The following is a 17,579-nucleotide window of genomic DNA, read 5'->3' on the forward strand; positions in this document are numbered from 1 at the left end:
TGAAAAACTCATTGTCGAAAAAATTTCAAAAACTTGCAGAATTCCATGGACAAACACATTTTTTAAAAAAAAGAAAAAAAAATTCTTGACAAACAGGGCCTAGGTAGGCATTTGGACATAAAAACTACTCCATAATTTTTGGGGGAAAAAATTAGTATTTGGAGTTAAGTCGAAAAATAGATTATTTGAAATTATATTTGAAATTATGTTTGAACATGCATTTCACTTGAAAAAATATTATATTTTTGTAAGTGATGATTTTTTTAAAAAAAATTGAAAAACTGGTTTTTCTTTGAAAAACTCATTTTCGAAAAAAATTTAAAAACTTACAAAATTTTATGAAAAAACAATTTTTTTTAAAAAAAAATAATTTTTTTTATGGACAAACGGGTCCTATACTCTTGCATAGATAAGTCTTAAATGAGAGTGAATTTTTTTTTTTTTTTTGAAATTTCCGTCGAAACAAGAAATAAACAACAAGAAGAGACAATCAATAACCAATTAAAGGCGGGGATTAAATTGTAGAAACTGCCTATTGTAGGAAGAACCTAACCTACACATACAATTTACCAATTACGGTACGGACCAAAAGAAAATTTTACAAATATAGCCATGGACATTTTTAAAACAGTAGGAATATAAAGCACATACACTATTTTTGAACTTTTGAAATAGCTCGAGAAGTATAGACTTCACGAGAATGTGGTGATCCAAACACTGTCGCACGTGTAGCATTAAAAGCAGTACATCGTTTTTTCTTCTATATTTGGAATTTGGATTCTATTACTATCTCATTTTGGCTTATAAACAAAGTGTAGGAAAAAAAATTAAGTGTGAGACGTTGTGTTCTTGAAAATTGCCATATATATCTCCTCGTTTTACTCCCATTATAGCATGTTAGAAGAAATTATAACCGACTCAATTCATTAATCATGATGGGATATATACAACTGTAATTCCCCCTCTTCATGCTCCTATGTCTTCACTCTTCTTTAATTCTTTTTTCAAATTCAAAAATCCCATAATTCCCTCTCCTTAACATTCTCTTTTCACAGAAAAACTCCCTTATCTTGCTCTCTTGAATATTGAATAACAGCTCCACGAAATGAGCAGTCCATTCACAATAACAAGGCTAGTAAGATGGCGAATTAAAGATTGGGTGTCTTGTTTCTATGCTTGCAGATTTCCTTTAGGTAATTCTAAAGCTTCAATCTTTTTTTTCTTCTCTTGTTATTTTTTCTTTAAATTTAATTGATATAGTACATTTTTGGTAGAGGAAGAAAAAGATATTTATTGTGCTATGTCGCCTCAAAAACCGAGTAGAAACATGGTTTTCGACCCTATTGGTGATCATAACAGAAAGAAGAACAGGAAAAAGTTGAAAAAGAAAATGGAAAAGAGGAAAGAATTTGTGGAAATTTCAGCAGAAGGGAAGGCTGAAGAGGGAGGCAATGACTCAAGCTGGCCTCGATTCTCAGAAGAGGATTATATAGTATTTTGCTTTGAAGATGATGGAGGAATACATATAGTGGAAGATAAAAAGTCGGAGAAATTTCAACAGAAAATTGATCATGTTAACTTAAGCCCAAGGCCTGTTTGTAGGAAGGTTGGTAATTAACTCTTCTCCATTACATTCATTTTATAATAATTTTCTGTGGGTTGAATTTGGATAAAAGTATCACTCTTAACGGTATAGATAATACTACATAATTCGATTGAGACTAGTTATTGGAATAACCTCTCTATCTCCATAAGGTACGGGTAAAGTCCAAATCTCTCCGTGTGAGATTATACTAGGTATGTTGTTGTTGTCGATTGAGACTAGGAATGTCGAAGCATTGGCTTAATTTTTAATATGACTTAAAAGTGCGAAAATAATTATTAATAAGACAGTTTTTTTTTTTAACTTTTGTAAAAGCAGCTTAATTATGTGGAGAATGGACAAGAGTTCCATGGTCACCGTCAAAAAAACAAGGTGAGTCCAGATGGAGAAGATAGCTATGGTACAACTGAAGAAGATAATGATGAAAGGGTAAAGTCCTTTAGACAAGTTCCGTTATTTTTATCTTTTTTTACTCCGCTTAATCAACAATGTTCTCACTTATTCTTTACCAAAACCTTCAACCGATCATTTGGTAATGAAAATTACTCTAGCACTTGAAAAAATCTCACTTTCTTTCTATTTAGAATAAAAACTATTGATACGTCTTGTGGCAATGAAATTTGTCAATAGTAGCATAGTCGCACTACTCAACTCGGCATCTTAAAATTTGAATTACATAAAAGACGTATATACGAGGTGACGAATGTGTATATGATCTTATATGTGGAAATTTGTCCGATTTAGACTCTTGTCTAGAATTTAGAAATAATATTATGTTGTTATTGGCAGGGTGAGAGAAAAGGGAGCAACGATATGGAAGAGGAATGGCCACCTGCTGTCGATAAAGAGATCAGTCACATAGGTGATGTTAGTGAAAGCAAGACGAGTCCATCTGCTGAATCAAGTGAGTCTAATGATCACTCAAATGGCAGCACTGGTTCCTTTGCCTTCCCTGTGTAAGTATCCCATTTTCTTTCTTATTTTACTCTTATTTATGGTGTAATTATTTTTTGCATTGAAATTGGTAATTATTTAATTGGTTACCAATATTGCTAAATTTGCAGTTTGGGCTGGGATTGGATGGGCAGTCCAGCTCAAATGCCGAAACCAGAGGAAGGCCCACGTTACGAGAAGCATAAGGCTTGGACATGTGTGCGTCATCCCTGTTGCAGATTTTGATACCTTTTTTTCCTCCCCATTTTCCCCTACGAGATTTTCCTGTTGGATTCTCAAACTGTTAAGAATATAAATCGTTCTTTTATACACTGATCAACATTTTGTTTTGGTCCTTGTTAGTACATTTTGCTTACTTCCAGCAACAAAACCGAGTAAAGAGAAATAGAACTGAAATAGATACACCAATGGGAAGGTCAAGAGGAAGAAAAAATAAAATAAAAGAGTAACATCCAACAACACTATTCTGAATTCGAAAGAACAAATCATAGCAACAGAGAGCTTCTGTATATTGGTAATCAATCGTGGACCCATTTCTTGTACAATTACTTGAGAAATTTACTGTCACCATAAATTATTTAAACAACATCATTTGCACAATAATACAAAAAAATATAGCAGTCAATTTCCCAACCAGAATCCATGTTTATGTTCCCAGAACAAGTGACTGCAGATATAGTCTTGCTTTGGCAGCTGCAGAAAAAGATGCTTCATCTTGATTTTCTTTAGCAGCAGCAATTGCTGCAATGTAAGCTTCTCTTGCCACCTCCAGTTCCTGCATTCCTGTTTCGTTTGGGTGATCCTGTACAAAACGAATTTGAGATTTACAAATCTACTAGAAGCTGAGAAGATAAATATATCAAGTAAATTCCCTAATAGCTTGACCTAGCCAGAGATTGCGCAAAGGGCGTGGCAGGGCAAGAGACCCTTGACAAAATAAAAGGTGTGGAAGGTTAGCTTACTGTTTCAATGTTCTTGTCGCACAAGTAAGGGATGACATCATAATCTTCAGCTAAAGACCTAGAACCATTCTTTGTCAATTTTTGAACAAACTGCATGAACCATGCTATTTCTCGCCGAACCACCTCTAGATCGTTCTGAAGTTTATCCACTTTCTTGCTGGACGTCGTCGCTTCCCATTCTAACTTCTCTACAGCTGCTTGCTTGTCAGCTAACATAACCTAAGGAGAGCAAAAGGAAGACATAATGTTGGGGGTTTACCCCTGAAAATCTGCATACAAACTAAGCAGTGATCTAGTAGTAGGAGCCAGTTCAATGTGCAGTAATGTGAAATTTTACAGCCTCAGGAAAATTAACCAGAACGTATTGATTGAAACTTCTGGTTGGCATTTACTTCCTGATACCCAACAGAAAGCAAAGGATATGAAAATATAACTAGTCCTAAGTGATCTCTGTTTCTTAGTCTGTCTAAAACAGCCAAAGTAGAGCCAAATGTTTAAGAGGGTAACTTAGTGACCTTTAAGTTAAGCCATGCAACACACTTCTAGAAAAAATTGCATCTTTTTGCTTTTCAATTTGGGGGTTGGGTTGGAAAGGGCGTAAGCTGACATTATATATTCACCTTTGCATCAGAGAGTTGCACTTGAGTCGATTTGAGTAAAGAGTCCTTTTCGGCATATTCCTTCTTCATTTCATCTAGTTTAGCACAAATAGAAGCCATTTCATTCTTTGAGATCTCAACTTCCCTCAAAAGTTCATCTTTCTCCGATAATTTCTTTTGCAGATCTTCCACTTGCTCCCTCAAAGCCATCAATTCTTCTCTATCTTTTTCTAACAAAGGTGACCTTGAAAAAATCATTGAGAAGTTCTCAGTGCATCCATCTTGGTTACCGTCAACATTTTTATTTTGGTCCCTATGCTTTTTCGTCACAGTTGTTTGAGCTGCATTCCTTCCTTTTGCCTCAGACGTCTGCAGCAGCCATCAGTGATTCAGTGTTAGCATCTCTAATGGACCAAAAGAAAGCAATGCTCGTTCTCATACAATTAGGGTATAAACAAACAAACAAACAAACTTGTTTAGCAAGGACAACCACAGAGAAGAATATGCAAGCAATCAGAAGTTAATTCCACATAAACAACTAATACAAGTATCATATTTGGTCAGTTCTCAGCTAGACAAAGTTGACTGCTCATTTATAGTAGCGAGTTGATGGAAATGGCTTCACCTACTACCTGAGACAAGATATCGAGCGGGAGGAGAGAAATAGTACATTAAAGAAATTGTTATAGAGTAAGATAAACTTCCTTTTAACTCTTTTTTATGAGTAAAATTTTAGATATTGATGTTGTAAGATTATAACCTCAAATAAAACATTACTATTAGAGGCTAATACATCATGCCACTTTTCTCTTGCATCAGCATATCCAAGTTTCATGGCAACTGTAGCCACCAAAGTTGGATGCATGTACGATGCTTTCTTTTTAATGCAAACTCTAATTTAGTCAGTGTAGATGAAACCCCAATTTTGATTCGTGCTGACCTGTCATGAACCTGAACAATGCCTGCCGTTATTGTTCCATACAATTAGTTATTACTCCTACAAATCAATATGAAGAAGTTTTATATAGTTAATTTTCTAGGCTCTCTCAACCTTCCGATTGCCATTGAAATGGTAACTAACATTTTGAACCTTCTACTCCAGCCTCTAATTTGCCATCTTTTAACTATAGCCTAATTGCAGATCCCAAAAGAAGGATGTCCCCTACAATATTAGCAGTCAATTCAGTACAAGCTGGAAAATGGCATAAATATAACAAGGAAGACTGAAACATCGATAAAGCAGCCCAATTGAAAGATGCAATCACAATAATAAGTACTCAAGCGAATACCGGAATCGACAAACTGACTTATATCACATTATTATTCGAGAACCACCCTAATATACTTTATCTAAAAAACAAGCACCCTGCATAGTATATAATAATTTACTTTCTTAGTCTTTTGAAAAAACTATTTCCCAGATGGAAGCAGCTTTTCACTACAGTTGCAAGAATATAGAGAAGACGGGTTGTAAGGAATCGCATAAGTAGTACAATACTGCAATTTGTGGTCACTTGTTTAAACTTTTTCATGTTTTGCTTGATTTGTGAAAGCTTCTATCTCCCAACAGATTTCTCTATCCCGATATGACGAAGAAGCCTGCAGATTAACTCAAATTGTTTTGATGGAATGTAAATCTTATGACTTCTATGAACTATATTAGTTACTCCTATACGATTACCTGAATAGAGTGTTTGCAATGGCCTGTGAGGCACTCGTGAGAAATTCTATTGCACCTCTTCTATCTAAATTGATTCCCCCATGGCACCGGGAAAAAAAATGTGAATTTATCTCTTAGCCGTGTCATTCCTCTATATCTGGGTTATCCTTATTCGTGGTAATTAGACTGAGGTCGTACGAAAGCAGGATGGTGAATTTAGTAGAAAAGGAATATACTTGCAGTCATCATGTGCCATTGCACCCCTATCTTGTCTAACCCAATTTATATTCTTGAAAAGTCTCATGCTAAAAACTTGACTGACTTTGTCCAACATCCAACCTTATGTCAACCAAGCCTCCTGTTTATAACTGAGCCCTATCCTACCCAATAGGTCAACTTATGTTAGTTATCGTTTTTCTCCGCCTTGCTGAAACATAACACTTACTTTCCTTAACTCATTAGAAACCAACAGAAGATTCTCTCCAGTTTGGTTTCTGGAGCACGTCTCAACCAGCCAGAAGCGCTGATTTCAGAGTAGTAACACTGTAACATTTCTAACATTTCTAGTATCTCACTTAGTGGTGGGCATAAAATCCGAAAACCCAAAAAACCGGATCGGACCAAATTAATTCGGTATTTCGGTATCGGTTCTTCGGTACTAATTCGGTATAAATATTTCAAACGTTCAGTACTTCGGTACGGTTCTCGGTATTGAACTTTCGATACTTTGGTAAACCGAAATACCAAAATATTTTAGTAAGCCTAGCCCAATTCTCCATTACCCAACCCAAGTCCAACTGTCCAACCCCTAAAGCCAGTAGGCCCAATTCAACTACCCAAGTCCAATCTTCGACTTTTGACTTGCAATCTGATATATATACCAAGATTACAAAATCCAACTTGGTGGAATGTGTTGATATCTTCATTTATTTGATTCTGGAACTAAATAATATTTGAAAAGTTCCTCTTTTTGTTGTTGTTTTAGATTCTTTGGTTCCTCTGTCCTTTGTTGCTCTAATGCGGATTCTCGTTTAGAACATAAATTTGGCAGATTTGGTTTTCACGGCGGGAGCTTTTCAGGGTAAAGGAACGATTAGTGATTACCATAAATATGGATTAAGTACCGTACTAATATTAGGCATTTGAAGATAGATTGAGTGGAATAGATGAAAACGTTATTCCTTCGAGTTAGTTGTTGACAAACCAATATGGTTATCTCATGGATTTGGATTATATCGACAAACTATTGTTAGAACTCCCCCAGCAAATAAATAAAACTAACAGCAATCTTACAGAACCGTACCAAACCAAACTAAAAAATACCGAACCGTACCGAACTACTTTGGTACAGTATTTGGTATACATAATTGATATACTGAAGTACCGAATCGAAATTTTTAAATACCGTACCGAAGTACCAGATGGCCACCCCTAATCTCACTTTGGAGACACACGGAGACAAAGAATGGACCCAAATAAAAGATATTTGGTGAAATCCAGAGAGTTTGACTTTCAAAGTGTCTATCACAATGAAAAAGCAGGGCAAAACCATAAAACCAAAGGTGCCATGTGTTCAAGAATATATCTGGATTCATATTGTCATCGAACCAGGAAATAGCATGGGTGAAAGTACTCTAAACAATATTTGAATAGATATTCGATCACTAGTTCAAATAGACCTAAGTGAAAACTAGGTCTGAGAACCAAGATAAACATAAATTTCAGTTGGGTTTAGACAACCTATTGGACTTAAAGCAAATTGCATCCTACTTTTACGTTGAAGCTACTGAAGAGAATGTCAGTAAAGTGAGACACTTCGCAGAACATGTTCAGTACAGAATTTGAAGCATTCGTTGGAAAAACAAACAATGTACTTAATATTATTTACTTTTCTGATACGACACTATTATCAACTTGAAATCCTGAAAATAGATATATGCATACAGGAATTGAATTACTACTCCTATTAGCCATAAAAAATTTACAGTTCAAGGTAAGTCAAAATTCAGTCCACCGGCACTTTACTTTGCTGTATCTTAGACCTAATTCAACATGTCAAAGTCCTAATCTACCAGAAGCTGCAATTTCTTCCCTATTGAAAATATTGCCAGGAAGGTAAAGCATTAATTACATTTCATCAACTCGAGCCTCATAATGTTCTAGGAAATGAAGAAGGAAAATTTGTTCCAATAAAGGAAGAGGTTCCAGAGAACTGGGGTTTATTAAACATTGCTTCTATTACTATATATACAAACACTTAAAAAAGGAATTTGCACACGGAAGATTATAATTACCAAGCAATTTGAAACTGAGACAGCAAATTATTAATACAAATACACGAAATATCACAGTAGAATTATATCATTTCTAGATTTAAGACTAAAAAGGATGCCCCGTGTGGGGGAGTGTGTGTGTGTGTGGGGAGGGGGGAGGGGGGGAGAGGTAGGGGATAGGGAACTACCTTCTTGTAAAGTGACTCTTTTGAAGGCGTTTTAGTGTAGGTCATTGATCCCCTTCTAGTAAATGAACTTTTCGCCTTTCGATCCTGTAAGAAATCACATGAAAAATTCAAAATTTACACGCCTATAAGAATAACTTGGCGCAAGTAAAAAAAGCAATAGGTTCAAGAGAGGGAAAAAGTTACAATGAGGGACTGAACAAGAGGAACGATCTCGACGAGGTCATTGAACAGCATGCGGTCAACATTTCCAGCAGCCGAATTAGAGAGAGAAGAATCAGTTCGCCGGAGAGTAGGGGAGCGGTCTTCGCCGGAAAGCCAAGACCTGGAGTCAGCTCCGCCACCGAAATCGCCATTGTTGTCCTGCAAATCCAACAACTGCTGCGGCTCATACATTGTCGGAGATGAGATGACTTTCAAATTTGTCAAGTAGACAGATTTGTCGATTCTGAGAATTTTGAAAATTGAAATGCCTTTGATTTTGCTATGACTTTAAAAAGAAAGTTTTGCTCTTTTTTTGCCCTTTTTAAAATTCCTTGCTCTTACCAGGCTACATTTTCAATCTGCGTTAAGGGACGTTACAACTAAAAAAAAGAACGGTAGATTTACTAAATACCCATTTATTTCTAGGTAATTACGGTTTAACCTCTCGATCAGAGCCAAACGCTGCCCCTACTTATATGCCGGCCGGCCTTTTTTTCCAAATATATAATTTTAGCTCTTCGTTTATTTAAATAAAGCCTTGAAATGATACAAAAAATGAAACAAATCATTTATAAGATCTTCAGAGGATAGAAAATGGATGAATCACCATGTTGTAAATAGGTAAATGCAAAACATGCTGACATGTTATTACAATCACCAAATCGGTACTTAATTAGGCTACCTTTTCAATTTTTATTCTTGCCGGCTCCTACATTACTGTACCTATAATTTTTGACGCGGAATAAAAATTTGTATGTAAAAATTTATTAAATTTGTAAAAGTAATAGATATGAACTCATAACTTTAAAAATATAATGAGTTCAATGTTAAAAACCTTAAAATTAAACTCATAAAATTTAAATACTGGATTCATATCTGAATGTAGGTTTTACTTCTAAACTCCCTATCTTAGCTGCTACATCACTAGACGCTTCCAACTTCAGTTAATAAAGTTTACTTTGAAGTCGCATTTATGTAGCTAAAAGCAAATCGCATAGCAGGAATGCGACTTATAAATTGCATTAGTTGAGCGACTTATAAATCGTGTTCTTCAAATACGACTTATAAATCGTGTTACTCGAATGCCATTATAGATCCTTTCTTGAAATGCAATTTAATGCCTATTAATACCAGATAAAGTGGGTTAAACTTACGTGTTGATAGTGAATAATTTTATACATTATCAAGTTAAAATTTACAATAGAAGATAAATATTTATTAAAAATCTAATCTGGTTACCTTAAAATTAAAAAAAATGGTGTACTTTATTAGTTAAATTATATTAATAGCGTAAAAGAATCATTATTAATGAATATAACTTAAATCTAAAATTATTTCTCACTTCATCCAAATTTATATCACATTTTTTCATTTTGAGGCATCTCAAATATTCAATATAATACCATTGATCATTTTATATAACGTTATTCCTTTCTAGGTGAATATTAGCATTGCCTTGGAAATTTGATCTATACTATTGACAAGAGGGATTGCTCTGATGGTAAGCAACCTCCACTTCCAATCGAGAGGTTGTGAGTTCGAGTCTCCCCAAGAGCAAGGTGGGAAGTTCTCGGAGGGAAGGATGCCGGGGGTCTATTTGGAAACAGTCTCTCTACCCTAGGGTAGGGGTAAGGTCTGCGTACACATTACTCTCCCCAGACCCCACTAAGTGGGATTATACTAAAGCCTTCTTGCTTTCAAGCAGGAGCTAGTTGGGTTTGAAAGCTAAAAAATGAGATTATTGGATTTTATCAGCTATTAATTTATTATTTAATTTTCTAGTTCGTTGCCACTAGCATGACGTATAAGTCAAATTAATATCTTTATCATTATGTTCGGTTATACTGTATCATAAAAATTGGTGAAATTTATAAAAATATGTTTATAAACATCCTCGCGAAACCTATCATTCGATAAAATATATTAGATTTCCTGGTTAATTATTTATTAGGTAAATAATTTGTAGATGACAAGCAAGATTCAACTAATTATAACTTTGATCAATGAAATTTGAACTTCCGACATTACCATTTGAAATTGAATCTCCCACTTAGAGTTGCTAATTGAGGTAAAATGACCAACTATACGGTCCCTAGTCTCCAAACCAAAGGACCCCTACAATAATTTATATTTTAGAGTACTCAAATATTAATTATACGATAAAAGAGTTGCAGTTCTAACTAATGAAAACTGCTTTGGTCGGCCAATTAATTTAGGCATTCCCCACGCAAAGTATTGTCCAAAACTGAAAATGAGAGATTTTCTACTGACAATACGAAGGAAAATTAAAACGAACCTTTTATTTGATTATAGTAACAAATCGCCATCACTATCACTAAATAAGAAAGTGAGTAATCCAGCTCATGGATTAACTTGAGAATTCCGTATAAATGCACTTTTTTCTTTTCCTAATATGTGAAACTGATATTAAGAATTAGAAGATCTTCTCTATGCAGTGACCAATATTCTTGGGCAGATTAAAACAATTAGTTTTCGTTTTGCTTCTTTCTCAGAATTCAATTTCATCTTCAGTCTTCTTGTACATATATCTTCTCCGCCAACTCATGACTTTCTGTGTATGTATATGGCTGTTTGCAGGTTACGATCAGCTGTTGATTGAAAAAGGTACTTTACTTCATTAATCAAATGTCCATTTCCATAGTCTTAGTCTAAATAAATTATCTAAGTAGTAGTTGTTGTTTTGTTCCACACCCCCTTTTTATTTATCGTTGGATTAGTGGGACTTTTAGTTTTTGTATAGTTTTTGGCTACCTTTTCTATATTTTTGGCTTAGTGGTTCCACGACGAGTCGTGAAAACAGCCTCTTGCAGAAATGCAAAGTAAAGTTGTGTACAATAGACTCTTGTGGTCCGACCCTTCTCCGGATCCCGTACATAACGGGAACTTAGTGCGCCGGGCTGTTTTTTTTGGAGTGATTTGCTGTCAGGAAAAGTTTTGTATTTAGGAGATGTAGTTGTGATCTGTGAAAGCATAGAAAAATATATATAAAGCATTTGTTGAACTATCATTTCTAGAAATTTCCACAAGCGTATGTTAATTATATATATCTGTAACTGTTGCCATTACTTAAATGGCATAATATTAGAAACAGTTGAGACCTTCTAATCTGAGGTCTTATACTCTCCCTAATTAGTTGGCTTTCCACTTTCAATGGTTTGTTAGATGTTTTGGCTTGTTTATTGGTATCATATTTTTCTTCTCTTTGCAATTCAATACTTCTCCATGCTTTAACTTTTTGCAATTTTCAATCTTTATTACTTCCATTATTAGCTTATTGTTTATAGGAAATGTTTAATTTAGTAAATTTATTTAAAATTACTGCTAGGTTGAGAGGTAATCGAGAGATTCTCCTTGTCTTACCAGTAGTATTAACACTAATCTTGTATTTTTTTCCTTATTATTACCCGGTGCGTCAATCTTACCGATAGTATTGGTACTATTCTTGTATTCTCATGTTCCTAAATCTTGGTTATTAGTACATGTTTAGCCATTTGCTTTCGCCGCCTATACCTTGTTATTGCTATTATTTGGTTATTGCTTCATTTTCACTGTTCTTGAGCGGAGTGACTATTGGAAACAACCTCTCCACCTTCATAAGTTAGACGTAAAATCCGCGTACACATTACCCTCCCCAGACCCCACTTGTGGGATTCAACTGGTTTTGTTGTTGTTATTTGAAAATACTGCCACAGTGAAAATTGGTGAAGCTGTACTACTTGGATATTATTTCTTTCCATGAACAAATATCCCTTGTTCACTTTCTGGTTATGCAGATATCACACAATCCCTCATAGCATGTTACATTGTTACCTATGATCTATCTATTAAAATAGATTTCGTTTGTGATTGAATGCTGAGAACATGAAATTTCCTTTATTCGCTGCAGAGAAAGATGCAATCTTCCTTAGCAGAAGGAAAAGAAAAGAATAGTAGAAAAATAGAGCATACAAAAGGGTACTGAATTTGTAAGATCTGAATTATATGGAGTGCAGATTACCCGAATCAGTTGTTTTTCTTCAAGACAACAATCATCAAGTTTTCAAGGACATCTGTATGGATGGGGAAGAATGTTCTTTGGAAAATTGTGAGCTGAACCACAATAATATTTATTACATGCTTAAGTATGAGCTAGATCATAATGCTGAATTAGAGAACAGAGTTTTGCATGTTTCTGAATCCAAGCCTGAATCGTTCGAGGGAACTGTTAAGCACTTTGACGACTCTAAGAAGCTGTTGATGGAAGGTAAAGCTGATACTGGTGCTGAAGTTGAGATTGCTGGTGCCATTAGTTTTTACCATCCTTTGCCAAAAGAGCAGAGTTTGGATGGAGAGCTGGTTGATAATAAATATAATCAGGTATATTCTGTATACTTTGCAATTCTTGCCTTGTTCTGTTTCAGTTTCTGTTTTCCTTCTTTTTCTTTTTCTTTCTCTTACTCTTACCGCGTAAATGATAGTATTCTGTGTTCGAAACCAGAAAATCAGAGGGGAAAAAACGTTAGTTCAATAAACAAATCGTAAAATAATTCCGGGCCCACAAGTTGCTTGTATATCCTTAAGGAATTTAGTCCTCTCACTGTTGCACAAGGTTATGGATTACTTCCTCCCAAGATAAAACGGAAAAACTATTCTGTAATACTGGCAATCAAAATTACAGAACTTCATCGAACTCAACAAACTGAGCAAATCACACTTGAAAATGTAGAAAAGAGGGGAAAAGTTTTGAGATTTTCCATGTTTGAAAAATGAGGCAAAGCCTCTAAATTTATAGACAATGAAAGGGTGAGATGAAGAGGTGCAATTCAAAAGGTGCCTCTTTCATTTTCCATTCCCGAAACCTAACAGTAAATTGTCAAGAAGATATGATGCAGGAGAAGTTTCTTATTATTGCTCCATTACCATTGTCATGATCTCCTTACCTTTTAACTTCTTTTTTATAGGATCAAGAGATGAACAAGGAAGCATGTAGTGACCAAAGCAATATACCAGATTCAATTTTTAGAGAAGGATCAAATTCAAACGACAAAAAGAGCTCCAACATTGAAGATGGAACGCCAATGAGAAGTTTAGCGTCATTATTTGCAAGTCAGAATACTGAAAAGCTTCCAGATCGTGAAGACTCGAATGTTATGATGGTCTCAGCATCGAAGCAATGTAATGATAACATCTCAGTTCGCTCCAGTAGCACCAACAGCACGAAATCTTTTGCATTTCCTGTGTAAGTTTCTGCAAAACTATTTCTCATGCCTGACCTCAATCGCAACACTTTACTAAGGTAATTCTTTATCAAACAGATTAACCTCAGAGTGGACCGGCAGCCCTGCAAAGATGGTGGAAGCAGGTAGGAGAGATTTTAAAAGGCGAAGTTGCTGGAGAATGTGCTTTTGACTTCTGCAGATTTGATTTTCACTGAGTTATAGGCTTATAACTGCTTCTGCAACTTGTCTTCATATCACTCTTTCTGGTGTATCGACCATAGATAGCCAATATTGAGTTCCTCTTTTGGCAATGAAAACTTCATCCTTTTTACTCAAATCATAGTTTTTGCATTTTGAAAAATATTTCACGATTAATCGCCTGATTAAACATGCTGGCCTCGACCAGAGAACGGTCTCCAGTCTTTATTTCGTCAAATTGGCTATATATCCTATAGTCCTTTTTTTCTTCATGTCTTACTTTTTTTAAAATCAAAAATCGAAACACGCATGCTCTATATGCAGAAAAGATCTTTATTTAACCGTTTATTGCTTAATCATAGTGAATATGAAGGTAGACCTCCATGGTAGATGAACACTTTTTACCCTATCAGGTCATTCTAAGGATTTCTATAGGTAAGCCTCCTTAAAATATGAGATTTATAATCTTAAAAATACGCCAACATGTAAATGTGACATGATTGAGTAAAAATTTAAATAGATGATTTTATGTTTAAACTCATGCATCAATGTTGCAAAATGTACTGCTGGGAAACATTGTAGCATTGCAGCTATGCAGATATCTAAAGAAATAACTTGGATATAGTATTTGCATTCATCAAGTGCAAAATTCCAATCCTTTCAAGGAAATTACCCAACTATTCATAAAATCCATCCAAAGGAACAAAACAGATGGACCGTACCAGATCTAACTTTCATCACTCATCGCTATCACCTCCATGCAGTAATAATTTCCTGTCACAAGAAGCAGCAGATGATCAAAAAACAGCAAAACAAACATGCAAAATAATCTAGTAGAAACAAAAATACAAACATTGTTTAATTTACTTACATATTTTATATGATATCCACAATATCACAGCTCTGAACATACTCGATAATTGGTTCGACCGTCAGATAATTCTCAGCGAGATCAACGACAGATTCCAAGTCATCCACAATGGTAAGTATTTTCAGCTTCTTCATACCATATCCAACTGGGACAAGTTTTGCTGCAATCAAATGTCATAGTGGGTTAGCTGATTGTGCTACATAGGAAAATGCTTCAGCAGCTTACAATGCAGTTCTTGAAATTCTGGCTGGACGAATGGTACAAAAAGATAGGATCCACATGCACTGGAGAGTGAAATGCTCAAAGGTGCTGGAATAATGAAACGCACACATGCCCCTCCCCTCCCCCAGTAAAAAAAGACTTTCTAGCGAGTAGTGAAACAGTAAAAGAAATACTCCTACAACATAATAGTATGAATTAATATAAATCATACATGCTCCCCAAAACAATCCTTCGATCTGAACAGTTCGAACAGCTTCTTCAAGCTTCTTCATATCAGTCTCATCATCCCATGGCTTTACATCCAAAATAACTGAGGACTTGCCAGCTGAAGTCAAACAAGTTTAAGAGAAAATGTCAAGTTTTTACTAAATGGGTCGCTTCTTATATTCGTTAAAAACTCTGTTTTAGTGGCTTTAAAATCCTGTTAAATCCGTACCAGCGTGATTCTTTAAACAAACATCAGAAACTCTTCATCCATATCCAGTAGATGATACAAATGCAGAAAGAAACTATTTGGATATACAGGTAATAACTCACATTCTTTCTTCTTTCCAGAAGCCTTCAAAGCTGCAGCACGCTCTTCAGCAGCCTTTTTTTTCCTCTTCAGTTTCTTCACCAAATAGGTCTACATCATCATCTTCGTCATCCTCTACAGCTGTGGCCTGGAATAGCATTCACACTTACATCCAAACAACAAAATAAGGAACCTTAGGTGGATCAAGTCAATCAAACATTTAACATGTTAGACCTTATCATACTAACAAAAAAAATCAACAAACTTCACTTGGTAGATAGCATGAGTATCAAACCTTAGCGTCAGCGGCAGGAGGAGTTGCCACTGGCGCGATGATAGGAGCAGAGCCCTCTACTTTAACACCAGAGCCTTCTCCAGATACACCACTACAAGACACGTATTCGGTTAGAGATGCCAAGGTTATTCAAGAATACCTAAACTGATCACCAAAGAAAATATGAATAGACAAAGCTGTATAACTTGCGAGATTCTCATAAGCGCATCAATGTGCTTAGACCACCTAGATGCGTTTACATATTCAGATGATGGTGGTTTTGCTAGTGAAGAATAAACAGTGATATCATCCTTCGAGGCTTGGTACCTGAACGTTGAACAAACAAAACAAATGCTTAAGACATATAAAAAGACATCATCGATCATCAAAGAGGAATTGGAGAACAATCATGCACCCTGTGATATAACTACGGGTTAATTGGTACTCATCAAGCTTCTTCAGACCAGAATCTGAGTTGAGATTGTAGAATGCAACAGCCATTGCCAGAAGATAATCTAAGTCTTTCTGCAATTATATAAGAAGACAACATTGGTACTTCATAATCACGGGATGTAAAAACTCTTTCTTTACCCTAATTCACTGATATTGCTTATTCGAAAATTGAGCTATGTTAACACATCTATTTGCTCGAATCTTTAATTATAGTAATTATTATGAAATGCAAGTTATCATCCCAAATCATCCGTCTTTTGCAACAGAGAAATAGAAATAATAACAATGTAAAATCTTTGAGAAAGAGAGCCAGAGAACACTAACCACGATCCGACGATCAGGGGAGCTGCTATGCAATGGAGTCGAAATAATTTTTGGTACATTTCTGGTGTTTGGTACATAATTAAGGAAAATAATTTTTCAAGAGTATTCATAAATAATTTAGATACAATCAATATGAAGTCATAAACATTCGAACCAACAACTTGTCGAACCCATATATGTCATAAACTTCCGAACCGCTAAACTTTCTAAACCGCGAACTTTCGAACCCGTAAACTTTATAATTTCTAAACTCGTAAACTTCCAAACACATAAACCTCCGAACTCATAACTTTGGAACATGTAAGAACCTGTAAATTGTAAGATAAAAGAACTAAAACTGAAAGTATATAGAAAATATATTTAAATTTGCATATGTTTTGACATTTATTTTGTTATTTTATTAAAGTTTTATTCAAAATGTGGTGCTTCTTTTTCTATCCCAGCTATCCCAGGACATTCAGATACACAAAGTTGTACTTGAGTAAGATGCAAGTCTTTAAAGATTTATCTTTGCATATATTTTGGCATCTATTTCGTTATTTTATTAAAATTTTATCCAAAACGTGGAGTATTTTTAACTATATATTTGCACCGTCTCAGGGACATTCAGATGCACAAAGTTGTATTTGAGAAAGATGCACCTCGTGATGGAACTGCATTAGTTTTTTACGTTTCACAACCAGGTTAATATTCAGTATTATTAGATTCTTTCATTCTTTACTTGCTTTTCGCATGTGTATTGTGAATATTATGGAGTTTATTCATTACATTTCTATATTCGTATCACTTACCTTACATTTTAGACGTGCAAGATCAATTTTTCACTTACACTCTTCTTTCCATAATTTCTTCTATTATCAGCTCTCTTTGGAGATCGTTTTTTTCTTAGCATGATTCTGTTATTGTTGTTATTGGAAAACAGTTTTGGAAAAGAGTTTGTGCAGAGGCAACAATTGATATTAGTCTTCATGTTGTCAATTGGATGCTTATTCTCGACAGTTTTATTTTACATGTTTTTTACATATTTATCTTTTCTGATGTGGAAGATCAGACTATGCTGCAAC

General features: G+C 35.0%; 3 protein-coding genes and 1 pseudogene across 7 annotated transcripts; 2 read left to right on the plus strand and 2 right to left on the minus strand.

The window, feature by feature from the left end:
• The first annotated feature begins 817 nt into the window (after positions 1-817).
• LOC107812527 (protein BREAKING OF ASYMMETRY IN THE STOMATAL LINEAGE-like) lies at positions 818-2,886 on the plus strand. Of its 3 annotated transcripts, none has more exons than XM_016637657.2 (5): positions 819-1,193; positions 1,275-1,606; positions 1,919-2,032; positions 2,393-2,559; positions 2,668-2,886. In XM_016637657.2, the coding sequence occupies exons 1-5, from the start codon at positions 1,106-1,108 to the stop codon at positions 2,780-2,782; spliced, it is 816 nt and encodes a 271-aa protein (XP_016493143.1). In that variant the 5' UTR covers positions 819-1,105; the 3' UTR covers positions 2,783-2,886. The 3 variants fall into 3 exon arrangements, with proteins under 3 accessions (XP_016493147.1, XP_016493143.1, XP_016493145.1); XM_016637659.2 differs by having other exon boundaries at positions 821-1,193; positions 1,922-2,032; XM_016637661.2 differs by lacking the exon at positions 1,919-2,032 and having other exon boundaries at positions 818-1,193.
• Positions 2,887-3,045: 159 nt separating this feature from the next.
• Positions 3,046-8,765, minus strand: LOC107812529 (protein MICROTUBULE BINDING PROTEIN 2C-like). The gene is made up of 5 exons (XM_075256702.1): positions 8,423-8,765; positions 8,240-8,323; positions 4,140-4,487; positions 3,520-3,738; positions 3,046-3,359 (listed from the first exon to the last, which is right to left on the minus strand). Exons 1-5 carry the CDS (start codon positions 8,630-8,632, stop codon positions 3,204-3,206), a joined length of 1,017 nt encoding a protein of 338 aa, XP_075112803.1. The 5' UTR covers positions 8,633-8,765; the 3' UTR covers positions 3,046-3,203.
• A 1,149-nt stretch (positions 8,766-9,914) lies between these two features.
• On the minus strand, positions 9,915-16,372 carry LOC107812526 (elongation factor 1-delta 1-like; annotated as a pseudogene).
• LOC107812525 (uncharacterized) lies at positions 11,264-14,096 on the plus strand. Of its 3 annotated transcripts, none has more exons than XM_016637655.2 (4): positions 11,264-11,572; positions 12,348-12,817; positions 13,402-13,679; positions 13,756-14,096. In XM_016637655.2, the coding sequence occupies exons 2-4, from the start codon at positions 12,443-12,445 to the stop codon at positions 13,847-13,849; spliced, it is 747 nt and encodes a 248-aa protein (XP_016493141.1). In that variant the 5' UTR covers positions 11,264-11,572; positions 12,348-12,442; the 3' UTR covers positions 13,850-14,096. The 3 variants fall into 3 exon arrangements, with proteins under 3 accessions (XP_016493141.1, XP_016493140.1, XP_075112804.1); XM_016637654.2 differs by having other exon boundaries at positions 11,264-11,643; positions 13,756-14,095; XM_075256703.1 differs by lacking the exon at positions 11,264-11,572 and having other exon boundaries at positions 11,670-12,817.
• Positions 16,373-17,579: the final 1,207 nt, after the last annotated feature.

This window comes from Nicotiana tabacum, chromosome 6, assembly GCF_000715075.1.
Source record: "Nicotiana tabacum cultivar K326 chromosome 6, ASM71507v2, whole genome shotgun sequence".
Lineage (NCBI taxonomy): Eukaryota > Viridiplantae > Streptophyta > Magnoliopsida > Solanales > Solanaceae > Nicotiana > Nicotiana tabacum.

What these genes read in the sequence shown, in the direction of transcription:
- LOC107812527 (XM_016637657.2), top strand. Translation starts at nt 1,106, where the DNA reads ATGAGCAGTCCATTCACAATAACAAGGCTAGTAAGATGGCGAATTAAA. An exon ending in TGCTTGCAGATTTCCTTTAG is followed by an intron (nt 1,194 to 1,274) that starts GTAATTCTAAAG and finishes CATTTTTGGTAG; the next exon opens with AGGAAGAAAAAGATATTTAT. An exon ending in CAAGGCCTGTTTGTAGGAAG is followed by an intron (nt 1,607 to 1,918) that starts GTTGGTAATTAA and finishes CTTTTGTAAAAG; the next exon opens with CAGCTTAATTATGTGGAGAA.
- LOC107812529 (XM_075256702.1), bottom strand. Translation starts at nt 8,632, where the DNA reads ATGTATGAGCCGCAGCAGTTGTTGGATTTGCAGGACAACAATGGCGAT. An exon ending in CTCTTGTTCAGTCCCTCATT is followed by an intron (nt 8,324 to 8,422) that starts GTAACTTTTTCC and finishes GATTTCTTACAG; the next exon opens with GATCGAAAGGCGAAAAGTTC. An exon ending in TGCAACTCTCTGATGCAAAG is followed by an intron (nt 3,739 to 4,139) that starts GTGAATATATAA and finishes TGCTCTCCTTAG; the next exon opens with GTTATGTTAGCTGACAAGCA.
- LOC107812525 (XM_016637655.2), top strand. Translation starts at nt 12,443, where the DNA reads ATGGAGTGCAGATTACCCGAATCAGTTGTTTTTCTTCAAGACAACAAT. An exon ending in TTGATAATAAATATAATCAG is followed by an intron (nt 12,818 to 13,401) that starts GTATATTCTGTA and finishes TCTTTTTTATAG; the next exon opens with GATCAAGAGATGAACAAGGA. An exon ending in AAATCTTTTGCATTTCCTGT is followed by an intron (nt 13,680 to 13,755) that starts GTAAGTTTCTGC and finishes TTTATCAAACAG; the next exon opens with ATTAACCTCAGAGTGGACCG.